The 23,430-nt window shown below is 46.8% G+C and overlaps 1 protein-coding gene across 3 annotated transcripts; it reads right to left on the bottom strand.

Moving 5' to 3' along the window:
• Positions 1 to 10,652: 10,652 nt before the first annotated feature.
• On the bottom strand, positions 10,653 to 12,609 carry LOC100125641 (growth-regulating factor 7-like). Of its 3 annotated transcripts, NM_001112572.2 has the most exons (3): positions 12,061 to 12,502; positions 11,161 to 11,928; positions 10,726 to 11,066 (listed from the first exon to the last, which is right to left on the bottom strand). In NM_001112572.2, the coding sequence occupies exons 1-3, from the start codon at positions 12,257 to 12,259 to the stop codon at positions 11,059 to 11,061; spliced, it is 975 nt and encodes a 324-aa protein (NP_001106042.2). In that variant the 5' UTR covers positions 12,260 to 12,502; the 3' UTR covers positions 10,726 to 11,058. The 3 variants fall into 3 exon arrangements, with proteins under 3 accessions (XP_023155985.1, NP_001106042.2, XP_008647263.1); XM_023300217.2 differs by having other exon boundaries at positions 10,653 to 11,066; positions 11,161 to 12,609; XM_008649041.2 differs by lacking the exon at positions 10,726 to 11,066 and having other exon boundaries at positions 11,072 to 11,928; positions 12,061 to 12,609.
• Positions 12,610 to 23,430: the final 10,821 nt, after the last annotated feature.

Raw genomic sequence — 23,430 nt, 5'->3', positions numbered from 1 at the left:
TGTCTATATACAATGAAATGTTATTTATTGTGCTCCTTTAAAGTATACTTTTAGATGAAAATATACGTGGGCTCGATCCTATAAATAGGTGAATAGTGTGACCGCTAGTCCGATACACGGTCAGTTCTTTGTGAAATGTCACGCTCGTTGTGTTCTCACTTCCGAAGACTCTCTGAAGGTATAATAGCGCCGGAGCTTGTGCTTTAACAATAACATTCTTTGTTCATGCGTCCAATTTTTTTTATTGCTCATACAAAGATATATGAGCTTCGGACTGTTAACCAACTCTATGATACTAAGTTGTCCACTGAATGAAAAACTTATCACACATGCTTCCATAGGATAAAGAACTTATACCCCACATTTTCCCCTTCATAACCTTCAGGAGAGAGAAGGGTCTAATAATTTAACTGGGTTGCCCTGTTGTTTTTTAAATCTTGATAGGCCTCCAACATTTGTCGTCCACCTTAGGTGAACTCATGAACGACCACGATCATGCCTCCACAAAGGAAAGGATCATTAGATTAACATATTTTGGTCCAAAGACCAAGGCTATGGTGAAGATGCCAACCAGATTGAAGCCAATAACTGAAGGCTAGAGAAGAGAAAAACTCTAGAGCTATTGGTTAATCAAGACAATGTTGATACAAAATTAAGGGGGCCAGAAGAAAAGGCACATGAAGATATAGAAGAAAAAAGCTACTTTGGGACGCTTAGCTTCAGAGACAAATAGATGAAGCATCAGAAGAGATTTATCGCATGAGAAGAGAAGAAAAACTAGAGCAATGGCAAGAAAACAAATTTCTCAACACAAGCATCTTTGGCCATGAAGAGAAAGACTATTCTAGTTTCATATATGATGGTGCATCTCCACTCTCAAGGCATCTGCAAACAGTCCATTGGCCTTCTACATATAAGCCAACTCTACATATATCATATGATGGATAGTTTGACCCGAAGCAGTTTCTCATGACTTACAAACCAACCATTGCATCCTTCGGTGGAAATACGATAGTGTTTATCAAATCATTTATTCTAGATGCAAAAGGCATAGCTCAAACTTGGTATTCATCCCTTCATCTAGGATCGATCACCACATGAGAATTCATCAAGAACCCACTCATTGCAATCTTCCAAGGCTTACAAGCAAAACTAGTCACAACACATGAATTGTTCCAATGTGTCTGAATCCCTTTAAAGTTATTTGTAAATATTTGTACAAATCAGAGCATAGGCACTAGGAGTGTTAAATGAAATTGTCATTGAGGAAGCAATGAAGGGGCTCAAAACTAGCTCATGCTCACAATACTTCGCTAAAAGGCTCCATAATCTCTAGAGAAGTTGAGAAAACAATGGCTTTCGGCAACGTCAACAAGAATAGCAAAAATACAAAGAGATCAGAAGGGTCTTTGTACATGATGCAAGGTATTTCCAAAGCATTCGAAGTACTTCCAAGTTTGATGGGGAAAAGCTGCTCCTGTAAACTCAAACAACAAGTCAATGTTGGAACAACAAGTACTTCCAAGCACATTGATATATGTCACCACTTCCTTAGAGATTATTTGCCAAGGGTGATATTTCACAAGAAGGGGTGAGGACGAATGATCAGTTAGCGAATATCTTCACAAAACCACTAGTTGAAACCTGTTTCTATAAGTTGAGAAATGAACTTAACATTCTAGATCTCAGTAACTTCTCATAATTCAAATTGGTGTTGTCAAAGTTGCATTGCATATCCACTTTTGTGTCTTGTCTCTAGGACTTGTCCAACCTAGCTAAGATAACCGTACAAAAGTGACTAAAGAAGCTTAACTTGGATCAAACTTAACAAGATCTAGCTTTTTAAGATTTTATGTGTGCCTAAATGTTATTAATAAATTATCATATTGTTTTTTAGATAAGTACGTGTTAATACACTTAAGGTGAGTATTCAACACTATATTTCACTCTTGAAACCTTTAGTGAAGCACGCAAATGCAAAATCTCTCATTCGACTACTCTTGCCAAAAGATATGTAGCCTAAGGCACAATATTTGAAAAATGTGAGGGTATGAGTGAGAGTGTCAATACCAATCCCAATAAGTGTACATTTGTGCGTTAACATGTTGGGATTTGGTTTGGTGAAGAATCCAAAAAGGAAAACAAAATTTCAAAATTTTTGGGCACACTTTTGGCACACCAGACTAGGACACCGGTCAGTTCGGTGCTCGTTAGCTGTAGGGTTTTCCCTCAGTCTAGGTTTGTGATTCGGTGTTCACCGGACTCTACACTATATGCTCGATCCGGTGCCCCTCCGAATGGTCCAGTTTGTTCAAAACTGCTCAGTTTTACACTTTCTGTTCTCTCGAGCTCGCTCGTTAGTTCCATAGTGTTCTTCTTCTTCCGTGGGCGCCCAACGCTTTCCTGTCTAGAAACCGTCATTGTCGCCCACCTTTGCAATCACCACCATGTGTCGCCACTCCTCACTGTGCCAACATCCGCCATGTCACACTCGGTTTTAGGCGCAAAATCGAATGCATATCATATGTGTGCCAAGATCCATTTCCACACATATGTTGACGTCACAAGTGTAATATATCAAAATACAATGCTCAAATGATCAAATCCATACATGCATCAAATTTCATATATATCTATTTTAAAATATTAAATTTATCCTAAAATTTGGATATCCACTTCCATCCCTACCGATGTACAAGTTGAATACGGTCAATATAACTAAGCTTCACATACACCTTATGATGCCCATCTTTAACTATTGATTGTCTGATGTCCAAGTAGCTAGGTTTCTGAGGCTTAGCAAAGTTTCATCATCTTCGGTCATAGACTCTTTATCCTTAGGCTAGTTACCACCTAGTAGGCTCTCTTTCTCAACAACTCGGCTTAGACTGACAGTTGTTTCTTCAACATGCTTCTCTTTAGTACTACTAATGTTGTCCTACTGGAGAGCTTTGCAAGACGTAGGTGTTGAAACCAAAGCGGTCATCTAGATGTGAGTCTTCTCTTAGGGAACGAAGGTGAGTTAAACAGTGTGAGGAAGCTTCAGAGGTGGAGCTCTGAGTGGCAATGTAAGGTAGCATTGAAGGTGGAGATTAGAGCAGCAGTGTGTGGAAACAAGTGAGAAATACCATGGGGATAATGATCTGTATCCTTTATATAACTGAAGTGGCTCACAAATTGGGAGTCCCACACCAAAAAGCATTCGCTGCCAACCTGACCCAATAGAGCAGATACATCTTCGTGTATTTGTGTATTTTTAGTTTTTAGTTTTCAATAATGAAATCAAAGAGAGGTGTTTTTCAAACTTACGGCTCATGCCCTTCAAAGTAGATTTCGCGGTTTGATCTTGTTATGGAAATGATCTAATCCCATTAGAGGCTACTATTAGTGAGGAGGTCTTTGACCGAAGGTCCAAATTGATTAAGTCAATATTTATATGGGTTTTTAGGTCAAGGATGCCAATCAAGGTCAAAGAAAGATCACCGTTGTTTGAAAATCTTCAGAACACGTGAATGAGGTGAAGGTACATAAAGCCTAAGACATAGAAGGCACAACTTTAGTGTCGATAAAGAGGACTTTAGAGCATAGGAGGCATAAGAAACTTGTACGAAGAGATGACGGGTGTGACATGTATACACATTGAAATGAAATTATTGCACTCTCTTAAATGTGAAAAGTAACTATATAATAGGGATGGACAAAAATATAACTTCATACAACGATGTACATGGACTCGGCCCTATAAATTGATGTATAGTGCAACCGCTATAGGAGTTGGCTATTTGTAAAACGTCATGCTCGTTGCATTCTCACTTCTAGAGAGCCTTTGAAGATATAAGAACATCAAAGTGTGTGCTTTATTGATAAGATTCTTTGTTCATGTGTATAAAATTTTGGTTGCTTATACAAAGATATATATTTGAGCTTCGGACTGTTAACAAACTCTATGATACTGAGTTGTTGATTGAATGGAAAACTTATTATGTTATCTCGAGTAGCTTACATATTCTCATACCCATATTTAAACTTCACTCTACGAGCAATGCAATTGTGTTTTGGTTGACTATATGGGTGAACTGTTAGACACGTCATTCACATGCTTTCAAAAGATAAAAAACTCATACCCCCACTTTGTTCACTTTGTATCGCGTGAAAGATCTGTTGATAATGCATAGTACTCGTGGTATGTCCATATGTGACAATGCGTTATGTTGCTACAACTAGCTACTAGTTATGATGATGTTTCGAGCATCAGGCCATAATGGGGTGCAGTGAGTAGAGGGGCAATACACTGCTGCCCTTTCTACAAAGACAGCAAAACCTAACACCACGTAGCATCATGTAATAAAGTGGTGTACTCTTACCGTTTTATCGCACAATTTTTTTTGAGCAACTAGAAGAGACTAGCCTAATTATTTTGTAAAAATAAATATAGATATTATGAGGAAGAAAATCGTCTCCGACAGACTCTGTAAATGTAAATAGCTCTTCAAATTTAATAGCTCTTTATTTCTTTATCTTCGCTCTTTATTTTTAGATAACATGTGTCACTCGCCATTCAGTCTGTTGGTTTAGAAAGTCTATGAGATTAGTCTACTCTTTTTTATGAAATCTATTTTAGAGAGTAGCTAAATCACTAAATTTAGCTAATATTTTTGGCTAATCTTTTGGAGGTTCTCGTCTAACTAGATTTCGATAGAAGTATTGACAATATTCATATCTCAGAACAAATTATTACATAATACTATTTGCGTACTATAAATATTATTTATATATATTTGGTTAAAATTAGACTTCTCAGAGAACTGTAAAACCACAACGTCAAATTATTTCAGGCGGACTGTATCGCAGATGCAGATTCCCGCGAGTGGCACCAAGGCCGATTCCGACCATTCTCCTTTTTTCTCTATTTATACATTCTATTCATTTTTAAATACCTTCTTTCCTTTCATTTCTCCTCTTCTACTATTCTCTCTATTCAACTCATATTTATACTTTAACTAAGCTATTTGACTTTTATATTTATTTTCAGAGTTTCAAAAAATTATATAATATTTGTAGTACATATTGTTATCTTAAAAATAATTAATTTCACTGTTAATACCACTGGATTGAAGGGCCATGTGCAACTAAACAAGGTCTTATGAGGGATTTTTCTATATCAGTGGAAAGAGAAAGTCGTTGGAGTAGATGCAGAGAAGGGAGCAATTCAATGAACCGATGGACATGACCCAATAAGGGGGTGTTTGGGAGTGAAGTTTTTTCACAGTTTTGGAAGAATACTGCAGTATTCTCAAATACTGCAGTATTATATACAGAATGGTGTTTGGCAAGCTAGCTAAAATCTCTGTTTTCAAAACTGAAGTATTGCAAATACTATAGTTGTTTTAAGACATTCTAAACTTAGCTCTGGACCTCAGTTTTCAAAACTGCGGTATTGTCATGACTAAGTATACTGTAGTATTTCAAAAACTGTGGTTTTCAAAAACTTTGTTCCCAAACAGGGCCTAAGTCCTTGTTCGTTTACACACTAAGGGGGTGTTTGGGAACAAAGTTTTTCTGCAGTTTTGGAAGAATACTGCAGTATTCTCAAATACTGCAGTATTCTCAAATACTGCAGTATTATATACATAATGGTGTTTGGCAAGCTGGGTAAAATCTCTGTTTTCAAAACTGAAGTATTGCAAATACTATAGTTGTTTTAAGGCATTCTAAACTTAGCTCTGGACCTCAGTTTTCAAAACTGCGGTATTATAAATTACGGTATTGTCATAACTAAAGTATAGTATAGTATTTCAAAAACTGTAGTTTTCAAAAACTTTGTTCCCAAACAGGGCCTAATCCAGCTCTAGATTAGCATAGACGGAATTAAATCCATGTCACAATCTATACCCTAAAATAAAAGCCTACTCAAATTTTTTTATTCGATTAAACCCATTATGGATTATAACCCAAGGGTTTGGGATTTTTTTTAAATCATGGAAGGCATGAATTCTATCCATGGCTTATTAGGTATGAAACAAATTCATAAAGATATTGCACAAGTTTATGTTAGAATCCATGGATTAAAAGAATAACTAGATTTGAGAGATACATGGATTAAATGATGGATTTAATCCCATTATGGGATTGGGTGTGAGGTATGAATTCATCCAATCTAGATTCGGATTAAATCCATGGTGGAATTTCATCTCTTGTAACCGAATAAGGTCTAACCGTGGTGTGTTGTACGGACAAAGAAGCATGAACGTGGACGATGACTTTACCGCAACAGTGGAGGCTTTTCCCAATCAGATAGGAACCCACGACATGACACGTGGGTTACCACGATCACAGTGAAGCCAAGGATTGCTTGGACAAGGATGGGTTGAGGGTGACTAGCATAGTACATGGGTGTTTGGTTGGAGTAATCACTTTATCTAAGATGAGGTTGTATATCATAAGTCTATTTTTTAAATTTGGTGAGATGACTACATTTTTCATGTTAGTATTAACTAACTAAATGTGCAGAATGAGGTGGTGATGGATTAATTTATTTTATTCCACGAATCAAATAAAAAAGTGAGAAACGAGAATACGATAGATAGCTTAATCCTCAAACCAAATACTCTATATATTCATTCGGAAAACTTCTCTCTCTTAACAAGTCAAGAACGCTAGTCTAGATTCCGTGTGAGTTCAAGTAGTTTACATCTGACGAAATTTCTTTACATTTATGATTTAAAATTAATTTATTACAAAAATATTTTTCGTAATTAACCTAATGGTATTTATTTTATAAATATTATTACTTTCAATCTATAATTAGGTAAACATAGCGCTATGCTATAATTATATTCTTCAAGAGATGTGGGGTCTAAGCCCCTGTAATCGTAGGGAACATCTTGCAGAGTTGCAGTAGCCAAACAGAGGATTCATACAATACAATGAGACGTCGCCGTTTTTCTACTGCATGAGACCAGGGGAAAACACGAGCTCTCCCACTCTTGGCCTGTTGCCATTAGTATGGATTCAATGTATTCTGTCTGTACCGCTAAACTATCGACCCCAATAGTTCGTCATGAATCGTGATGTTTGAGCCTGTCACGAGCATCATTCAGCTCGCTGTTCATCAGGAGTTTCGGCCCAGTCTGGTGGTGGCCGTGCCGTGCTTGGCAATATATTAGCGATGCTAGACTGGCACGATCTTAGCCCGCGTTATTTTTAATTTTTTATTAAACACTCTATATAAATATATGTATATCGTATACGTTACAAATTATTTGTAGCTCTCTTGTTAGACGAGTGCGGTGTATGCTCTTCTGATTTCTAAAAAAACACTCTCTCTGTTCTTTTGTATTTGTGGCGGTTTAGTTTAAAAATAAATTAGTATGTAACAACTATTCGAAAACGGATGTAGTAGCATATTTTAGCAAGAATTTATTATTTATGTATGTCTCTAGATGGGTCATCAGTGCTTCGGGTCGCCCGATAGCCGTCGTGTCATACTCAAACAGTCGTTGCAGCCCAAACAGTTGTTGCAGCCTACGGACCAGTACAACACGATCTACTTTTCTCCTCGAATTTTACGAAGATATGCTAAATCAGGTCATGTCTAAATTGGACCCATACCAAGTGGCTTGTGCTCGTCCATCTAGCCATACAGATCATATCACCGACCATGCTATTTATTGTCATTGTTCCTTATCTATCACAGTGTTCCAGTGTATAAGCTTTACCGTCAGCCTATAACCACCTTAACACCACATTAGCTTTCTTTTTACATATTCTTGTTTAAAATGAAATACGCCATTTTGTTTAGGAAAAAATCTCATCGAACACGTAATTTAAACAAAAACTCATAATTCAAACAAAGTAAATAAAATGCAAAAAAATAATTAAAATTACATAGTTCATACAAAAAAATAATCCTCCTCCACCACCACTTTCTCATTTTTTCCTCTCTAGTTTTAATTATTTGATCAATTCATTTACAGCCAACATGTGGGTCCTTTTTATGTCATCATCCATTTTGACGATGGACAGATCCAACAACTCAATTTTGATTGATTATCTTCTCGCTGGCCTTGCAGAGCTTCTTTATCATGCTCTTCTTCTCGGTAGAGGACTCCTACTACTCAATGTTGGTCCCTTACCCTTATGTTACACTCTTGCCTATTGCGACCAATAGAGCATAGTTGTTCAACTCTATCTAGGAATATATTATATGTATTGTGTATGCTAATATTGTTTTGATACATTCATAGACCACTTTCTTACATTTAGGAACTAGCTAATTCCTCTAGAACACGTTCCGGTTCTAGAGTATATAGTAATAGGTACTTAACTTGTGCACTAGTGAAAGAGCAAAAGGAGGAAGCGGATGGGGAGTCATACCTTTGGAGTTGAGGTGGAGACTTGTTGCAATAGTATGTGGAGTCATAGATTGTTCTAGTAGTGGAGTTCCTCCTCGGTTTGTTTCACCTCCTCCTTGCGCATTGGGACCTTTAGTGAGGAATGTCGGCTACCAATGAAGTATAAGTATTAGGATCCACGTGCGCCATTGTCGACGAGGAGGTTGGGTGATTTCTAGTCACTAAGGCGACAATAGGAAGATCATATCCTTTCTTAGTTTGTGGCGGCCACGGTTTGCGGAAGCGCAAAAGCATTAGCTTCCATGCCAACCCATATCCTCACTAATATAGTGCATGTGAATGCATGCCACAACCAAGGAAGGCGATAAGAGCCAACATTTGAAATATATAAAGGATAATAAATATCTAAATGATGAGAAAGCTTAAATTACAAGACAATTTTTTATCATTCGTATTTTGAAAACGGATGGTGATATACTTATCCTTGGCTTACAAGAAGAATTCACTTTTAATAAATATAACCAAACAACCAATCAAGAAATATTGCCCCATATAGTTTCTTAGCTTTTTTTATGTGGTTCATTGAAGAAAAGACTCTCTCAACACCAGCAGTTGCAACATAAAGAATTAATGCCAACTTGAGAAGCTTGAAAACAATATCATACTCTAAACAAACTACATTTCTTAGACTTGGCTGGACATGGGAAAAACATTAAGGGGGTGTTTGGTTTCAAGAATCACTCTATCATATATGAGGTGATGCATCATGAGTCCATTTCTCAAATTTGTGGGATGACCTCATTTCTCATATTAATACTAACTAACTATGAATAATGAGGTGATGATAGATCAACTCATTATATTCAACAAACCAAACAAAAAATGAGGAGTGAGAAGATGATGAACTAGCTTATTCCTCAAAACAAACACCCTATAACTTTCCATGTAGCTTCCATGCAACTTCTTCAAGTTTTTATCCAAACAGGCCAGCTATCCTCTAAATATGTTCTTTACACACTCTTTCAAAAGATTTTCTTCTATCCCATTTTCTATCTGACAATATTTTCTATATCTAATCTTCTATACATAAAAATCTATATTAGGGATGTATTTTGCTCTAATTTTTATACATACGTATTTGTTATACCTTAAATATCTTTTTTTGCTTAATACGTTATCTAAAGTATAAAATGGATAGATGAGAGGAAGGAGAGTCTATATAGAGAGGATGAAGAAGTGTCCTCTATATATAGAGGGCGATTTAGAGGACACTGTTAGAGTTATATAGAGAATGAAGGAATGTCCAATATTTAAAGGGGACTTTAGCACATATTGTTGGAGGCTAAAAATAGAAAATTTCTCCATATTTATAGCAGAGAAGCATATATTCTTCCATTGGAGAGAGACTTGCATTTACATGTGTCATGCAACAAGTTGAGCTGCAAACTACAGACACTTCTCTTCTGCTGCTATATAAAGCGCCGGTTTTTGTTGTTGTGCGTCATCCCTTCCCTGTTCCTCCACATTTAAATGGTAAATAGCTAAAATTATACATAATTAGGAATTAGTTTAAATCATGGTTATTGGCTTCAAATGCACATTCACACCCACCTAGCCAACAACACACATATGTTTGTGTTTTAAACTATACTTGAATATATAATATAGAAAACGTAGCAACATATATGCACTTTGCTAGTAAGTACTTAACTAGGAGTGTTTAGCACTTCCAAGGACGTCATGTTTTTCAGGGGGGTATTTGGTTCCCACCTGGTAGACTTTAGTGACTATAAAATATATAAAACTAGTGTTTAGTCACTTTTAGTCACTAAAATATCAAATGGAGTGACTACAATAGGTCTTTCAAATATTATTTATAGAGACTAAAGTGTAGTCTCTAAAGTTTAGAAGGGTGTCTAAAGAAACCAAACACCCCATCAACATTTTCAACAATCTCTAATAGTTGGGGTTTAGCTAACGATTAGTTGAGGTCTTAGTTAGTTGGAACTCATACAACTAATTTTAGCTGCAAACAAGTATCTTTAGAGGTTGCAAACATGTCCTTAATTAGCAAATAAACTAAGCATACTCTAACCAACATTTGAATATCCAGCGGACAGACCGCTAACCTATGTGCATGTGTGAGTTGAACAGTTCTTTTGATGAATCAACGGCATTAATTAAGCGGCCGTGTTTTGTTTTGTCAAAGTCCTGTGGCAGAGATCGCCGGGTGAAGACGTGTCTAGTCGTGTGAGGAAGAATCCACGGATGTGACAAACGATCAATATGGCAGAGGAATCAGGTATAAGTATAAGGGAATCGATCACGAAGGCCGGCGTGGGTCACCGAAAAAGAGCTGACAAAAGCGACAAAGCTTGCATCACAGACTGGAACTGGAAGAAATGAAAATGTCACACAAAAAATAAACAACATTTGGTACGAGTAACGTACTGCTACAAAAGAACAAAAGACCAAGTCATAGAGTCCCTAGTACTGCTTGACTCGGTTCAGACTTTTTTGAGCCTCAGCCCCTGAGCCGTCCCGCGCAAAGCAGCGCAGACCGCAGAGGCAGAAGCAGGGTTTGCCGCTACGAGATGCATCCACGTCACTGGCTTACTGCTCGCTGTTGCAGGCTTGCATTGCAGCCAGGAAATGCAGCGGTCAATCCACGCTGTTGCAGGGCTGCAGCTAGGAGATGGACCGATCACTCCCCTGTGTTAAACAATGATGAAGCGGCAGCACCAATCAGCGATCCTATCGTACGCAAGGAACCAATGAAAGTGGAGTCTTTGGCTCGCCGCCTCACCGTTGTGGAATCGCGCGGCGGCGGCGGAGGCGGAGGTAGCAGCGAGGTCGGAGGGCGAAGCCGCGGGGATGGAGATGGAAAGCTGCGTCGCGTCGTCCGCGGCCATGTCGCCGCTCTCCCGCGGCCACTCGTCGAAGAAACGCCGCAGGGGCTGCTTCTCGTCGGAGCCGGTGTCGGGCTCGGGCAGCGGCTTGTCGAGGCTCAGGTCGGCCCCGAGCGCGTGGAAGTGCCGTCGCCTGAGCTCCTTGGACTGCCCGTAGTCGTAGTCGTAGCCGTAGCCGCCGCCCGGGAAGAGCGACGACGCTGGCGGTGTGTAGTGGGCGTACCTGTGGTAGGACGGCGGCGGCGATGGCGACGCCGCCGCCGCCGCCGCGTGCAGGCTCGCGTCGAGGTGGAGCTGGAGAGCGCCAGCGGGGACGCGGGCTGCTGCTCCTGCTGCGGAGGAGGCGCCGTGGAGGAGATGCTGCTGCGGGTAGGCGAGGCTCGGCGGCGGCGCGTCGGCCGCGCGGGGCGGCGAGATGGTGGAGATCGCGGACGGTCGGTACGCCGCAGCGGGGCCGGCGGCGGGGGAGGAGGTCACTTCCACAGGCTTTCTTGAACGGCTCTTCCCGCGGTGAATGTGCTTCTCGCAGTACTTGGAGTCGCCGTGGGCCTCCCTGGAGCACCGCCACTTCTTGCCGTCCGTCCGCCGGCACCGCCCCGGCTCCGTGTCCTCCGCCGCCTTGCGGCCGAACGGCGCCCCCGCGCCGTAGCAGCCCCAGTACGCCACTGCATGCACGGTCACACGTACAAAGTCATCAGCGATGATGTGATGGGCTGATGGCTGTCGATGATCAGAGTGAAACATGAGGCGAGGACGGGGGAGGTCGGGTCGGGAGGAGAGAAGCGCGCAGGTCGTACGCGACGGCGAAGGCTGCGGCGGGAAGGCGAGGGAGGGCGCGGTGTCGACGCCGGTGGCGAGGCGGAGCGGTAGGACGAGGTCGTGCGGCACGGGCGCGCCCGAGGCCATGTACTTGAAGATGAGCGCCTGGTGCTCGAGCTCCTGCCACTGCGACGCCGTGAACAGGCGCCTCCCGCCGCCGTGCCCGCTCAGCATCATCTCCTCGAGCCCGCGTTGCTTGGCCGCACTCGCTCAACAATGCACGCTCCCGCAGCGCCGAGGACGTACGAGGCAGAGGGCGGCGGCGCCGAGACCTCGCTTCCAGTTACAAGGGAAATGAGAGATGGGACTGAAATGGAGGGGTCTCCGATACTAGTAGTTCTACAGGTTTGTGCCGGTGTCAGGACTCGGGAACGGGAAGACGTGGAGCATCAGCTCGATACGGCATGTACGAAAGTTTCAGTTCACTCATACAGTATTTGTTTATAAACTGAATGTAAGCTTAGAGCCATCTTCTTTTATACTTACAGTTCACTCAGCGTACATTTTACTTGCAGTCGTCTGTTATACTTGCCTCTCCTCCTCATCAGCCACCATGCGCGTATGGCGACGCGCGATTTGGCTGGGACTGGGAAAAACCTGAGCCCTGTCCCTGGGCTGAGGTGGTGTGGTGCTGCAGTCGTCGCAGAGGATGGGTCACTTCGGTCAGGCGCAGAGCAGAGTGCGCGCTGCAGAATCTGCGTGCGCTGCACTGCACAGCTGCAGCTCAGCAGCCCCTGCCGCGTCGTGCAGCGGCCGGCATCAGCTGACCGCGGCAGCGCCAGCCAGCGGGAGCAGCTGCGCAGGCGCTCGGGGCAGGCTGGCACCTGCGCCTGCGCGCGTGGCACGGGAGCGGACGAAAACGCTGGGCCGACGGCACTACGGCCTATGCCAGTGCGCTGCTCGCTGCGCAACGGACTGGTCTTCGGAACAGGGAGAACGAAAGAGGCGGTCTCGAGTCGACGGAATATGCACCACATCAATGGCCGTGGTCGGCCAGTCAGTGGTCACTCGTCGGTGAGCGTCCTCCGTCCTTATGGGGTGCTCGTCGTCTGAAGGCGTTCGGAGTCATTCGGCTGTCTTTTGAAGCGTCTGAAAGAACTATCTTCAGCCCCTTGTCTGGAGGCTAACCCATCTCTTTTATAGACCGGGAGAGGGATCGACCAATAGTGACTTCCTTTAAAAGGAGTCGTAAGGTAAAGGTAATACGAGCGTTCTGTCCAGAATAAAGACATGCGTATTCGTGGGGCTCGAGATTATCTGTTTCGTATTTACGCGGCGGATGATGCGGGTGCTACGATGGTCTCAGGCGCCATCAATTTGGCTACGCCGACCCCTGACCTTCGTAGCGTAGAGGCTCAGTGTGGCCCATCGTGTAGTGTCCTGTCAGAGGTATGCGCACTTAGGCCTAGGCCGATAGGCCATGAGTGCGTCGCAGGTCAAGGCGTGCACGGGCCTTTAATGCACAGCAGTCCGGGGGCTCGTAGGTCATGAGTACTACGTGACTCGATGGGTCATGAGTGGAAAGCGGATCGGCGCCCGTGCTATGACTCGGTGCCGAACGTGGTTAAATCACAACAGCACGCACAGTCATTTTCGGCGGCTTTAGGCCTATTTTCGGCGGTCTCTGGTCGCCAGAAAAACTCAGCCGAAAATTAGCGATTATTTTCGGCGTCTGACACCTGGCCGCCGAAAATAGAGCATCCACCGAAAATAACCATTAATTTTCGGCGGCCAGACGTAGCCGTCGAAAATATCCCAGGCTTATTTTCGGCGGTCTACTGAAGCCGCCGGAAATTAATAATTTCAGAGAAAAAAATTGAAAAAAAATGCAGAAAAACAGCAAATTCATCAACATTATAATCACAATAAAATGACATAAACATGAAATCCACAATTGCACAATTTACAAATAGTCCACAACATAAAGTTGGAGTCCATTATAACATTACAGTTCACAAATAGTCCATTACAACACACAATTCGGCACAAAACCCAAACCATCACATATCGCAGGTCGTTGGAGTTGTGATCACTACCTCCAGCAGCGAAAAACTCGTTGACGAAGTCGTGTAACGAGTTTAGATTCTAAAGAAAAAGGAAGACATTAATAATGGCAGTGTTTACATGACCAATATTCAAATAAATTGTTTGTCAAACTAACCTCTCCTGTAGTAGCTCCCTAGTCCCTCCCCTGCATAAGCTCCTCCTGGTGCTGGTATCACCGGTGGTGGCGTGTTGTGGCTCATGACTCCGGATCCCTACAAAATTAAGTTTAGTCAAGATTTGAAAGTTTAATACAAACGACAAGTCTTAACTAAATTGAAGCACCTGAGGTGGAGGTGGCGGAGCTTGTAATTCCCACTGAGGCATCGACGGCTGAAATTGAGGGAAAACAAATGGTTGTTGTTGTGCGTGCTCTGGAAACCAAAACTGTTGCAAATACAATATATTAGTTATAGGACCAATATCGACCGTGTTGAGAATAAATAAGACACTTGCGTTCATTGATTGTTGCGTCTGTGCGTTGTAAGCAGCCATGTACTCTGATTGTTGTTGGAGGAATGTCATTTGTTGTTGCCACAGCTCTTCACGAAACCTTTCTTGCTGCTCCCTCATAGCGTCCTCCATGCTAGATACAGTGCGCCGACTACGGCTGCTACCACAACCCGCCTGCGACAAAGAGCTGCCACGAGAACGCAACTCCGCCGAATCGATCACACCGGTAAACATAGAATATCTTGAAAAACAAAAAAATTAGCTATTCGGTCATAGTTCCAATATTATTGAAAAACTACTCCAGCCATTGTAGATCCATGCACGTCCATTCCTACTTAGCCATTGTACATCCATGAACGGTCTTCAGCCATGCCTGAGACTGTTAAACCAAACCATATCGTGAAAACATTATTCAACTTCGTCAAGGGTGTCGGTCCTACATGTATTAGCAAGGATAGGTTCTAAACTCACAGCAAGCTAGTAGGACACAAAAAAAATTCGGCAGCATAACCTCTAATCAAACAATATATTACTATTAATCAAACTAGCAAACAATATATTACTTATATATAAAACAAAGAATGACATACTATTAATCAAATCAAACTAAGTACCACATACACTAATAATGCAACTATTATATAATAGTACCACATATTAATATGAAATTAATGCCTAAATACAATATACTCCTAATCCCTAAACCATATATACCGCTAATACATTAATAAAATTGAACTAAACAATAATACCAATCACACATACTAATTAAACAGACACAAAATACAAATATATACTAATTTCGGCGGCAATTAAATAACGACCGCCAAAAATATGGAATAAAAACGCAAAAAAATACCTTTCGATGGGGAAGAGCTTGGCGACGACGGCGGAGTGGTTGCACGAGGAGGGCTTGGCCGCGACCGGTTGACAAAAGCCTTGAACGGCGGCGGACAACGGTGGCGGGCTCGGGCGGGCGGCACGCGGCGGGCGACGCGAGTGCGGGGAGCGGCGGTCGGGCGCGTGAGACAGAGAAGAAGAAACAAAGAAAGAAGGATTTGGTGTCGTTTTAAAAGCTTAATTTTCGGCGGCTGTGTCAGTAGCCGCTGAAACTAACCTTATTTTCGGCGGCCAGCGTCCGCCGCCGAAAATAGCAGATTATGTTCGGCGGCCAATCCCTGGCCGCCGAAAATAAGCTTGGCTGCCGAAAATGGTGCACAGTGCTGTTGTGAATGTGGTCAACAATTTATGTCGGTCAGTCTAGGAACAAACATGGCTCTTGCTTCTTAAAAAACAGTCCCGGTTCTAGTTGATTTGGCTCCTTGGCTTTTCTAGAGGAACCAGAGCCACTGACTCGTTTGCAAAATAGCTTCACTTGTGTTTTTTCGAACGGTGTATGAGGAGTCGGTAGAAGCTAGGTTTTTTTTGTGCTCTGGCTCTCAACAAGAAAGTGGCTCTAGCTGATTTGGCTCCTTGGCTTTTCTAGAGGAACCAGAGCTATTTTGCGACTCGTTTGGCAAAATAGTTTCACTTGTGTTTTTTCGAACGGTGTATGAGGAGTCGGTAGAAGCCAGGTTTTTGGTGCTCTGGCTCTCAACAAGAAAGTGGCTCTAGCTCTTGAAGGGCTCTCGGTGAGAAGCCATTTTTACCTTTTGGTAGGGCTTCACCATGAGCCATAGCTGGAGCCGTCCAAAGAACCATGCAAAAGGGACCATTAATGACAAATAATATATTCTTGTTACAGTGACATATATGCTAGTTTTTAATAACCTAGAGCATCTCAACAAGAAGTCCTATATTTGAGTCCTAAAAATTAAAATATGATATGATATGATTTGAAGTGTTTAGGGTTAAAAGGACATTTATAGCTCCAATAGTTGAGTTTTATATCATGTTATTAGAAAATAGACCATATTATTTAGAGGATAAAATGTTAAAGATAATGTATAAAATAAGGATAGGACTCCAGTATAGGGGTCCTGTATTTAGGAACCAAGAGGCCGAGCTTTATAATTATTTGATGATTTTATAAAATAGGACCTCTGTTGGAGCAAGTTTTTAATGTTAGAGCATGTACAACCCAGGGGTTCTAGATCGCTTTTCAAAGTATCAGAGACACCTAAGAGACTGCATGATACCACATATAATTTATTTGTTGGGATTTTTAGCCTGTTCGCTATGGCTTTAAACCAGTTGTTTGGATTGTTGCGGCTGCCATCTATAGAGACAAAATATTATAGAAAAAAATAGAAGTTGTTTTGGATTAAAACATTTATGTGCGTGTGTGAGTATGTGTGCGTAGAGATGGGAATGAGTAAATATCCACCGTGCATTACTATCTCATACCCATACCCAGTTACCCAACAAAAAATAAGCCCACCGAGTCAGCCATATCCACTAGTGGGTACAGATTTACCCCATACCCATACATGTGTGGGTATGGGTCACCCGTACGGGAAAAGATTAAACATCTACCACAAAAAACATTATACAAACATCAAGTGTATCCATCTAAATACCATTAAAAAATTCTACTATCATTCAATTATTCATTCTGAAAGGGAATTAGGCTTACACATATTTCCTAATTGATTTTGGTGGTTGAATTGCCCAACACAAATAATTGGACTAACTAGTTTGCTCTAGTCTATAAGTTCTACAGGTACCAAAGGTTCACAATAAGCCAATAAAAAGACCAAGAAAATGGTTCAAACAAGAGAGCAAAATACAACCCAAAAGGCTCCCTGGTCTGGCGCACCGGACTGTCCGGTGTGCCACCGTACAGTGTCCAGTGCACCACCGGACAGTGTCCGGTGCACCAGGGCACTCGAGGCTGAACTCTTCACCTTCGGGAATTTCCAAGGGCGCTCCGCTATAATTCACCGGACTGTCCGGTGTGCCAACGGAGCAACGGCTACTTCGCGAAGCAACGGTCGACTGCAACGCATTAAATGCGCGCCTACGCGCGCAGAGGACAGAGAAGCGCCAGAAGGCGCACCGGACAGTTTACAGGACCTGTCCGGTGCACCACCGGACAGCCCAGAGGCCCCACAAGTCAGAGCTCCAACGGTCGAACCCCAACGGCTCGCTGATGTGGCTAGCACACCGGACAGTGTCCGGTGGCGCACCGGACTGTCCGGTGCGCCATGCGACAACACACTTCCAACGGCCATTTTTGGTGGTTGGGGCTATAAATACCCCAACCACCCCACATTCAATGGCATCCAAGTTTTCCACTCTTCTACACCTTACAAGAGCTAGCATTCAATACAAGACACACCAAAGAGATCAAATCCTCTCCCAACTCCACACAAAGCTTTAGTAATTAGAGAGAGAGATTTGTTGTGTTCATTTGAGCTCTTGCGCTTGGATCGCTTCTTTTCTTCCTTCATTCTTGTGATCAAACTCAATTGTAACCAAGGCAAGAGACACCAATTGTGTGATGATCCTTGCTGGAACTTCGTGTTCCGTTTGATTGAGAAGAGAAGCTCACTCGGTCTAAGTGACCGTTTGAGAGAGGGAAAGGGTTGAAAGAGACCCGGTCTTTGTGACCACCTCAACGGGGAGTAGGTTTGCAAGAACCGAACCTCGGTAAAATAAATCATCGTGTCTCGCTCTTTATTCGCTCATGATTTGTTTTGCGCCCTCTCTCGGACTCGTTTCTATTTCTAACACTAACCCGGCTTGAAGTTGTGTTTAAGTTTGTAAATTTCATATTCGCCCTATTCACCCCCCTCTAGGCGACTTTCAATCAGTATCAGAGCTCGGTGCTTCATTAGAGCCTAACCGCTCGAAGTGATGTCGGGAGATCACGCCAAGAAAGAGACGGGGACCGGCGAGAAGTCCATTTCAAGCCACGGGAAGGCTCCATCGGGAGAGTCCTACAACAAAGGGAAGGGGAAGGAAAAGGAATCCCCTTCATACAAGTCGTGTCGGAGCGGTGACAAGAAGAAGAAGATGAGGAAGGTGGTCTACTACGAGACCGACTCTTCGTCGCCATCCACCTCCGGCTCCGACACGCCGTCCGTAACTTCTAAGCGCCATGAGCGCAAAAAGTTTAGTAAGATCCCCTATGCTACCCTCGCATTTCTAAACATACGCCATTACTTTCTGTCCCATTGGGCAAACCACCAACATTTGATGGTGAAGATTATGCTAGGTGGAGTGATATGATGCGGTATCACCTAACCTCACTCCACAAAAGTATATGGGATGTTGTTGAGTTTGGTGTACAGGTACTGTCGGCGTTTCGAGACCGGGGGGTCCCTTGGGCCGACGAGTGAGTGTCGATGTGTGCCCCAGCCCAGATGGGTCGAGCGCGAGGGCGAGCGCGAAGGGGGGAGAAGCGAGGTGGCCGGAGACCGGCGTGAGAGAGGTGGGAATCCCGCGGCCTTCGTGTTCGTCCCGCGCCCAGGTCGGGTGTGCTTGCAGTAGGGGGTTACAAGCGTCCACGCGGGTGAGGGAGCGAGCGGCTTCCAAGCGAGCGCTTGTCTCGTCCTCGTCCCCGCGCGGCCAACCTTCTCTAAGAGGGCCCTGGTCCTTCCTTTTATAGGCGTAAGGAGAGGATCCAGGTGTACAATGGGGAGTGTAGCAGAGTGCTACGTGTCTAGCGGGGGAGAGCTAGCGCCCTAAGTACATGCCGATGTGTCAGCCGGAGAGATTTTGGCACCCAGCTGGTGTGATGTCGTGGCCGTCGGAGGAGCGATGGAGCCTGGCGGAGGGATAGCTGTCGGAGCGGTTGGGTCCTTGCTGACGTCCTCTTGCTTCCGTAAGGGGGCTGAGAGCCGCCGTCGTCACAGAGCATGTGGGGCGCCATCATTGCCTATCTGGCGGAGCTAGCCAGATGGGACGCCGGTCTTGTTCCCTGCGGCCCGAGTCAGCTCGGGGTAGGGTGATGATGGCGCCTCCTGTTGACGTGGCTGGCCTGTGCCCTAGGTTGGGTGATGTGGAGGCTCCTCCGAAGCCGAGGTCGAGTCTGTCTTCCATGGCCGAGGCTGAGTCCGAGCCCCTGGGTCGGGCAAGGCGGAGGTCGTCGGCAGAGACCGGGGCGGAGTCCGAGCCCTGGGGTCGGGCGAAGCGGAGTTCGTCGTCTTCTAGGGCTGAGCCCAAGTCCGAGCCCTGGGTCGGGCGGAGCGGAGTTCGCCATCTTCTGGGACTTAGCCGGAGTCCGAGCCCTGGGTCGGTCGGAGCGGAGTTCGTCGTCTTCTGGGGCTGGGCCCGAGTCCGAGCCCTGGGTCGGGCGGAGCGGAGTTCGCCGTCTTCCGGGACTTAGCCCGAGTCCGAGCCCTGGGTCGGGCAGAGCGGAGTTCGCCGTCTTCCGGGATTTAGCCCGAGTCCGAGCCCTGGGTCGGGCTAAGCGGAGCTTCCTATGGTGCCTTTGGCAGGGCCTGACTGCCTGTCAGTCTCACTCTGTCAAGTGGCACTGCAGTCGGAGTGGCGCAGGCGGCGCTGTCCTTCTGCCAGGCCGGTTAGTGGAGCGGCGAAGTGACGGCGGTCACTTCGGCTCTGCCGGGGGGCGCGCGTCAGGATAAAGGTGTCAGGCCACCTTTGCGTTAAATGCTCCTGCGATTTGGTCGGTCGGTGTGGCGATTTAGGCAGGGTTGCTTCTTAGCGAAGGCAGGGCCTCGGGCGAGCCGGAAATATGTTCGCCGTCGGAGGGGGGCCTCGGGCGAGACGGAAATCCTCTGGGGTCGGCTGCCCTTGTCCGAGGCTAGGCTCGGGCGAGGCATGATCGAGTCGCTCAAATGGACCGATCCCTGACTTAATCGCACCCATCAGGCCTTAGCAGCTTTATGCTGATGGGGGTTACCAGCTGAGAATTAGGAGTCTTGAGGGTACCCCTAATTATGGTCCCCGACAGTAGCCCCCGAGCCTCGAAGGGAGTGTTAGCACTCGCTTGGAGGCTTTCGTCACACTTTTTTGCAAGGGGACCAACCTTTCTCGGTTGCATTTTGTTCTGGTGGGTGCGCGCGAGCGCACCCGCCGGGTGTAGCCCCCGAGGCCTCGGAGGAGTGGTTTCACTCCTTCGAGGTCTTAATGCCTCGCGTAATGCTTCGGCTGGTCTGGTTGTTCCCTCATGCGAGCTGGCCGTAGCCCGGGTGTACGGTCGGGTCCCAAGTTCTCGGGCTGGTATGTTGACGCTGTCAACGGTTCGGCCGGAGCCGGGTTTGCGAGAGCAGCCCCCGAGCCTCCGCACAGGGCGAGAGGGCGATCAGGGACAGACTCGGCTTTTTTACATACGCCCCTGCGTCGCCTTTCCGCAAGGAGGAGGGGGGGAAAGCGCCATGTTGCCCTCGATGGGCGTCGAACATGGTGTCTCCGGTGAGCTGCAAGCGGGTAATCCGAGTGGACGTCCATGCCCCGTTCGTTAGGGGTCGGCTAGGGGCCCAGAGGCACGCCCAAAAGTACCTGCGGGTGATCTGCCGGACCTGGTCCCCTGGCGACGGGGTCCGAGGGATCGATGCCTCCCTCTGATGGGATTCCGTTACAAGATCGCTCCCGCTGGTCTCGGAAATGTCCTAGGGTACCTCGGGAGCGCAGCCCGAGCCTTGGTTATGTATCGAACGTACCCATGGTCATCCCTCGCTCGGCGTCTGAGGCGGCTGTGAACCCTTCGGGGGCCAGCCTTCGAACCCCTGATCAGTAATGGGCGCGGAGCCCGAGTAGCCTGAGGCGGCCGTGGAACCCTTCGGGGGGCCGGCCTTCGAACCTCTGACAAGTAGTGGGTGTAGGGCCCACGCGATCTGAGGCGACTGTCGAACCCTTCGGGGGGCAGCCTTCGAACCTCTGATCAGTAGGGAGGCTCGGAGCCTGGTTCCTTCCTGGGGAAGGATCCTTTTCGGGGTATTCCCCTTTCCAGGTCCCTATTGCAAGAGAGAGAGAAAGAGGAAAAAAGGAAAAGGATACGAAATCGAACGACGTGGCGTACCTTTACTGACGCGGTCATTATGGCGAAGGTGAAGCGTCGCCCGCTTCTCCTGCCAGAGGCGCCGCCTGTCCCACCGCGGAGTTAATGCGACGGGGCGAGTGGTTGGCGGGGCGGCCGTTGCGCGTGCGCGAGCCGTTCGAGGAACGGATCACGGGCGCGTTGTCTTCATGCCGTGAGAGGGGGTTCTCTCGCTGCCCCCGGATGGGACGTGAGCTTGGCTGACGACGTGACCGCTGCTCCCGCCCGCCTGCCACCGTCATTACTGCCGGCCCATTTTTGGCCGCATTGACCGCCGCGCCAGGCTGGCGCTGCTGGGTCGTGCGCTGGGTCGCCGCGAGTCGCGGTATTGGTACCGCCATCGAGGAGGCGCGGTGGTGGCGCAAGTGGCGGTGCATTTGCTTGCATGAAGCATCCGGCGCGTCGGTTGCGTGACGCGTGGGCCTGGGCCTCCGCGCTGGGCGTGTCGGGAGTCGGAGAAGCGCGTCCACTTGGCGCGGTTGCATGCCGCCTGCATGGCCGCCCGCCCCTTTCGCCCGCTGATCTGGGCAAAAGTGGAGGGTCACTTGTAACCACTGGGCGGTCGTGCGCACCGCACGCGGCGGTTTGGCTTCTTCTGCTCTGAGCCGGTTTGCATGACGTGTGGGACCCAGCCCCCGCGCCGCAGGGGAGGGCCTTGGAGCGTGTTGGAGAAGACTCAGCCCGTGACGGCTGGGGACGCAAGTAGGGATAGTCGCCTTTAAAAGGAGGGTGATCCCTTTGGAAGGCGACCATGTCTTTGCTCTCCCTTATGCATCGTGTCTTTCCACCTTCCAAGCCCCCGGATGGGGGATACACGCCGTCTTTCCGTCTCATCGTTGGAGGAACGCAACTCCACGGGAGTTGGTACCTTTCAGCCATCGTTCGGCTTCAAGGATTTTCATCAGCCAGCCCGGCTGTACCCCCCCCCCCCCCCCCCCGCCGGCGGTCACCCAAGACGGTGACCACCAGCCCCTGGGTGGGGAGAAGCAAGCCGGGCTGCGATCTTGGTCCCACCCTCAGCTTCAAGGATGTTCATCATCCTCGCTGGGGTGGAGGCCGGGCTGAGCCGGAGCTCTACCTCCCGCGCGGGTTCGTGGGTCACCCTCTCCTGCGGCGTTCGAGGGAGAGGGTGCTCACTGGCCCTGCGGGCGGCCCGGACTTCGACAACGCGGGGCTGGTCGACGGCGGGCGTCGTCACCCCCAGCGTGTCGAGCTCGTCGGCTTGGCTCCCGGTGGCCCCTCCTGCCGGAAGGTGGCTGCCGCGCCGTGTGCACGGGAGGACCGCCCAAGATGTCGCGCGCTGCTAGGGCGGCGTTCGTGTTCTGGGGTGGTCCTGCCTTTGCACCGGTATGGCGCCTCCACGCGGAGGTCGGTGCCCCACTCATCCGGGAGGATTTGAGTGGGGATCTGTGGGAGGGCTGATGGCCCCTGTCGTCGATGCCGAGGCGGAGGCGGCTCGGGAAGTCCCCGTCGCCGACGGGATCACCGCCACCATTCGCGCTTCGGGCCTCCGGCTCTTTGTACTTGTCCTCGCCCCTCGAGCGTCGGCGTGGGCGAGGGCAAAATTGCAGCAGCGCCCACCCTAAGGCCTGCGCTGCTGCAGTTCGGCCACCCAGAGCGGGGGTCGTTGTCGTCGCAGTCGGAGCGGGCGGCGGCGAGCCGCCCGTCAGTCTTCTGTTGCTCCGCAGGCCCTCCCCCATCGAGTGGGGTTGTTCGTACCTGCAGAGGGGGAACCGGAGTTCCGTTTGTAATGGCACTTTGAATGCCAGTGTTTTTGTTCATTATGGCTGTCGAGGCCTGAACATGTATGTAATTTTGGCACGGAGCCGTGTTTTTTCCTCATTTTCGAGCACTAAGACTCGCCTGTTGGTTGTCTGAACCGCTTCACCAAGCGTGAGTCGCCCCG

This window comes from Zea mays, chromosome 6, assembly GCF_902167145.1.
Source record: "Zea mays cultivar B73 chromosome 6, Zm-B73-REFERENCE-NAM-5.0, whole genome shotgun sequence".
In the NCBI taxonomy this organism is placed as follows: Eukaryota; Viridiplantae; Streptophyta; class Magnoliopsida; order Poales; family Poaceae; genus Zea; species Zea mays.
Note: the sequence above shows the minus strand (reverse complement) of the source record. Positions and strands in the feature narration are given on the sequence as shown.

What these genes read in the sequence shown, in the direction of transcription:
- LOC100125641 (XM_023300217.2), bottom strand. Translation starts at nt 12,259, where the DNA reads ATGATGCTGAGCGGGCACGGCGGCGGGAGGCGCCTGTTCACGGCGTCG.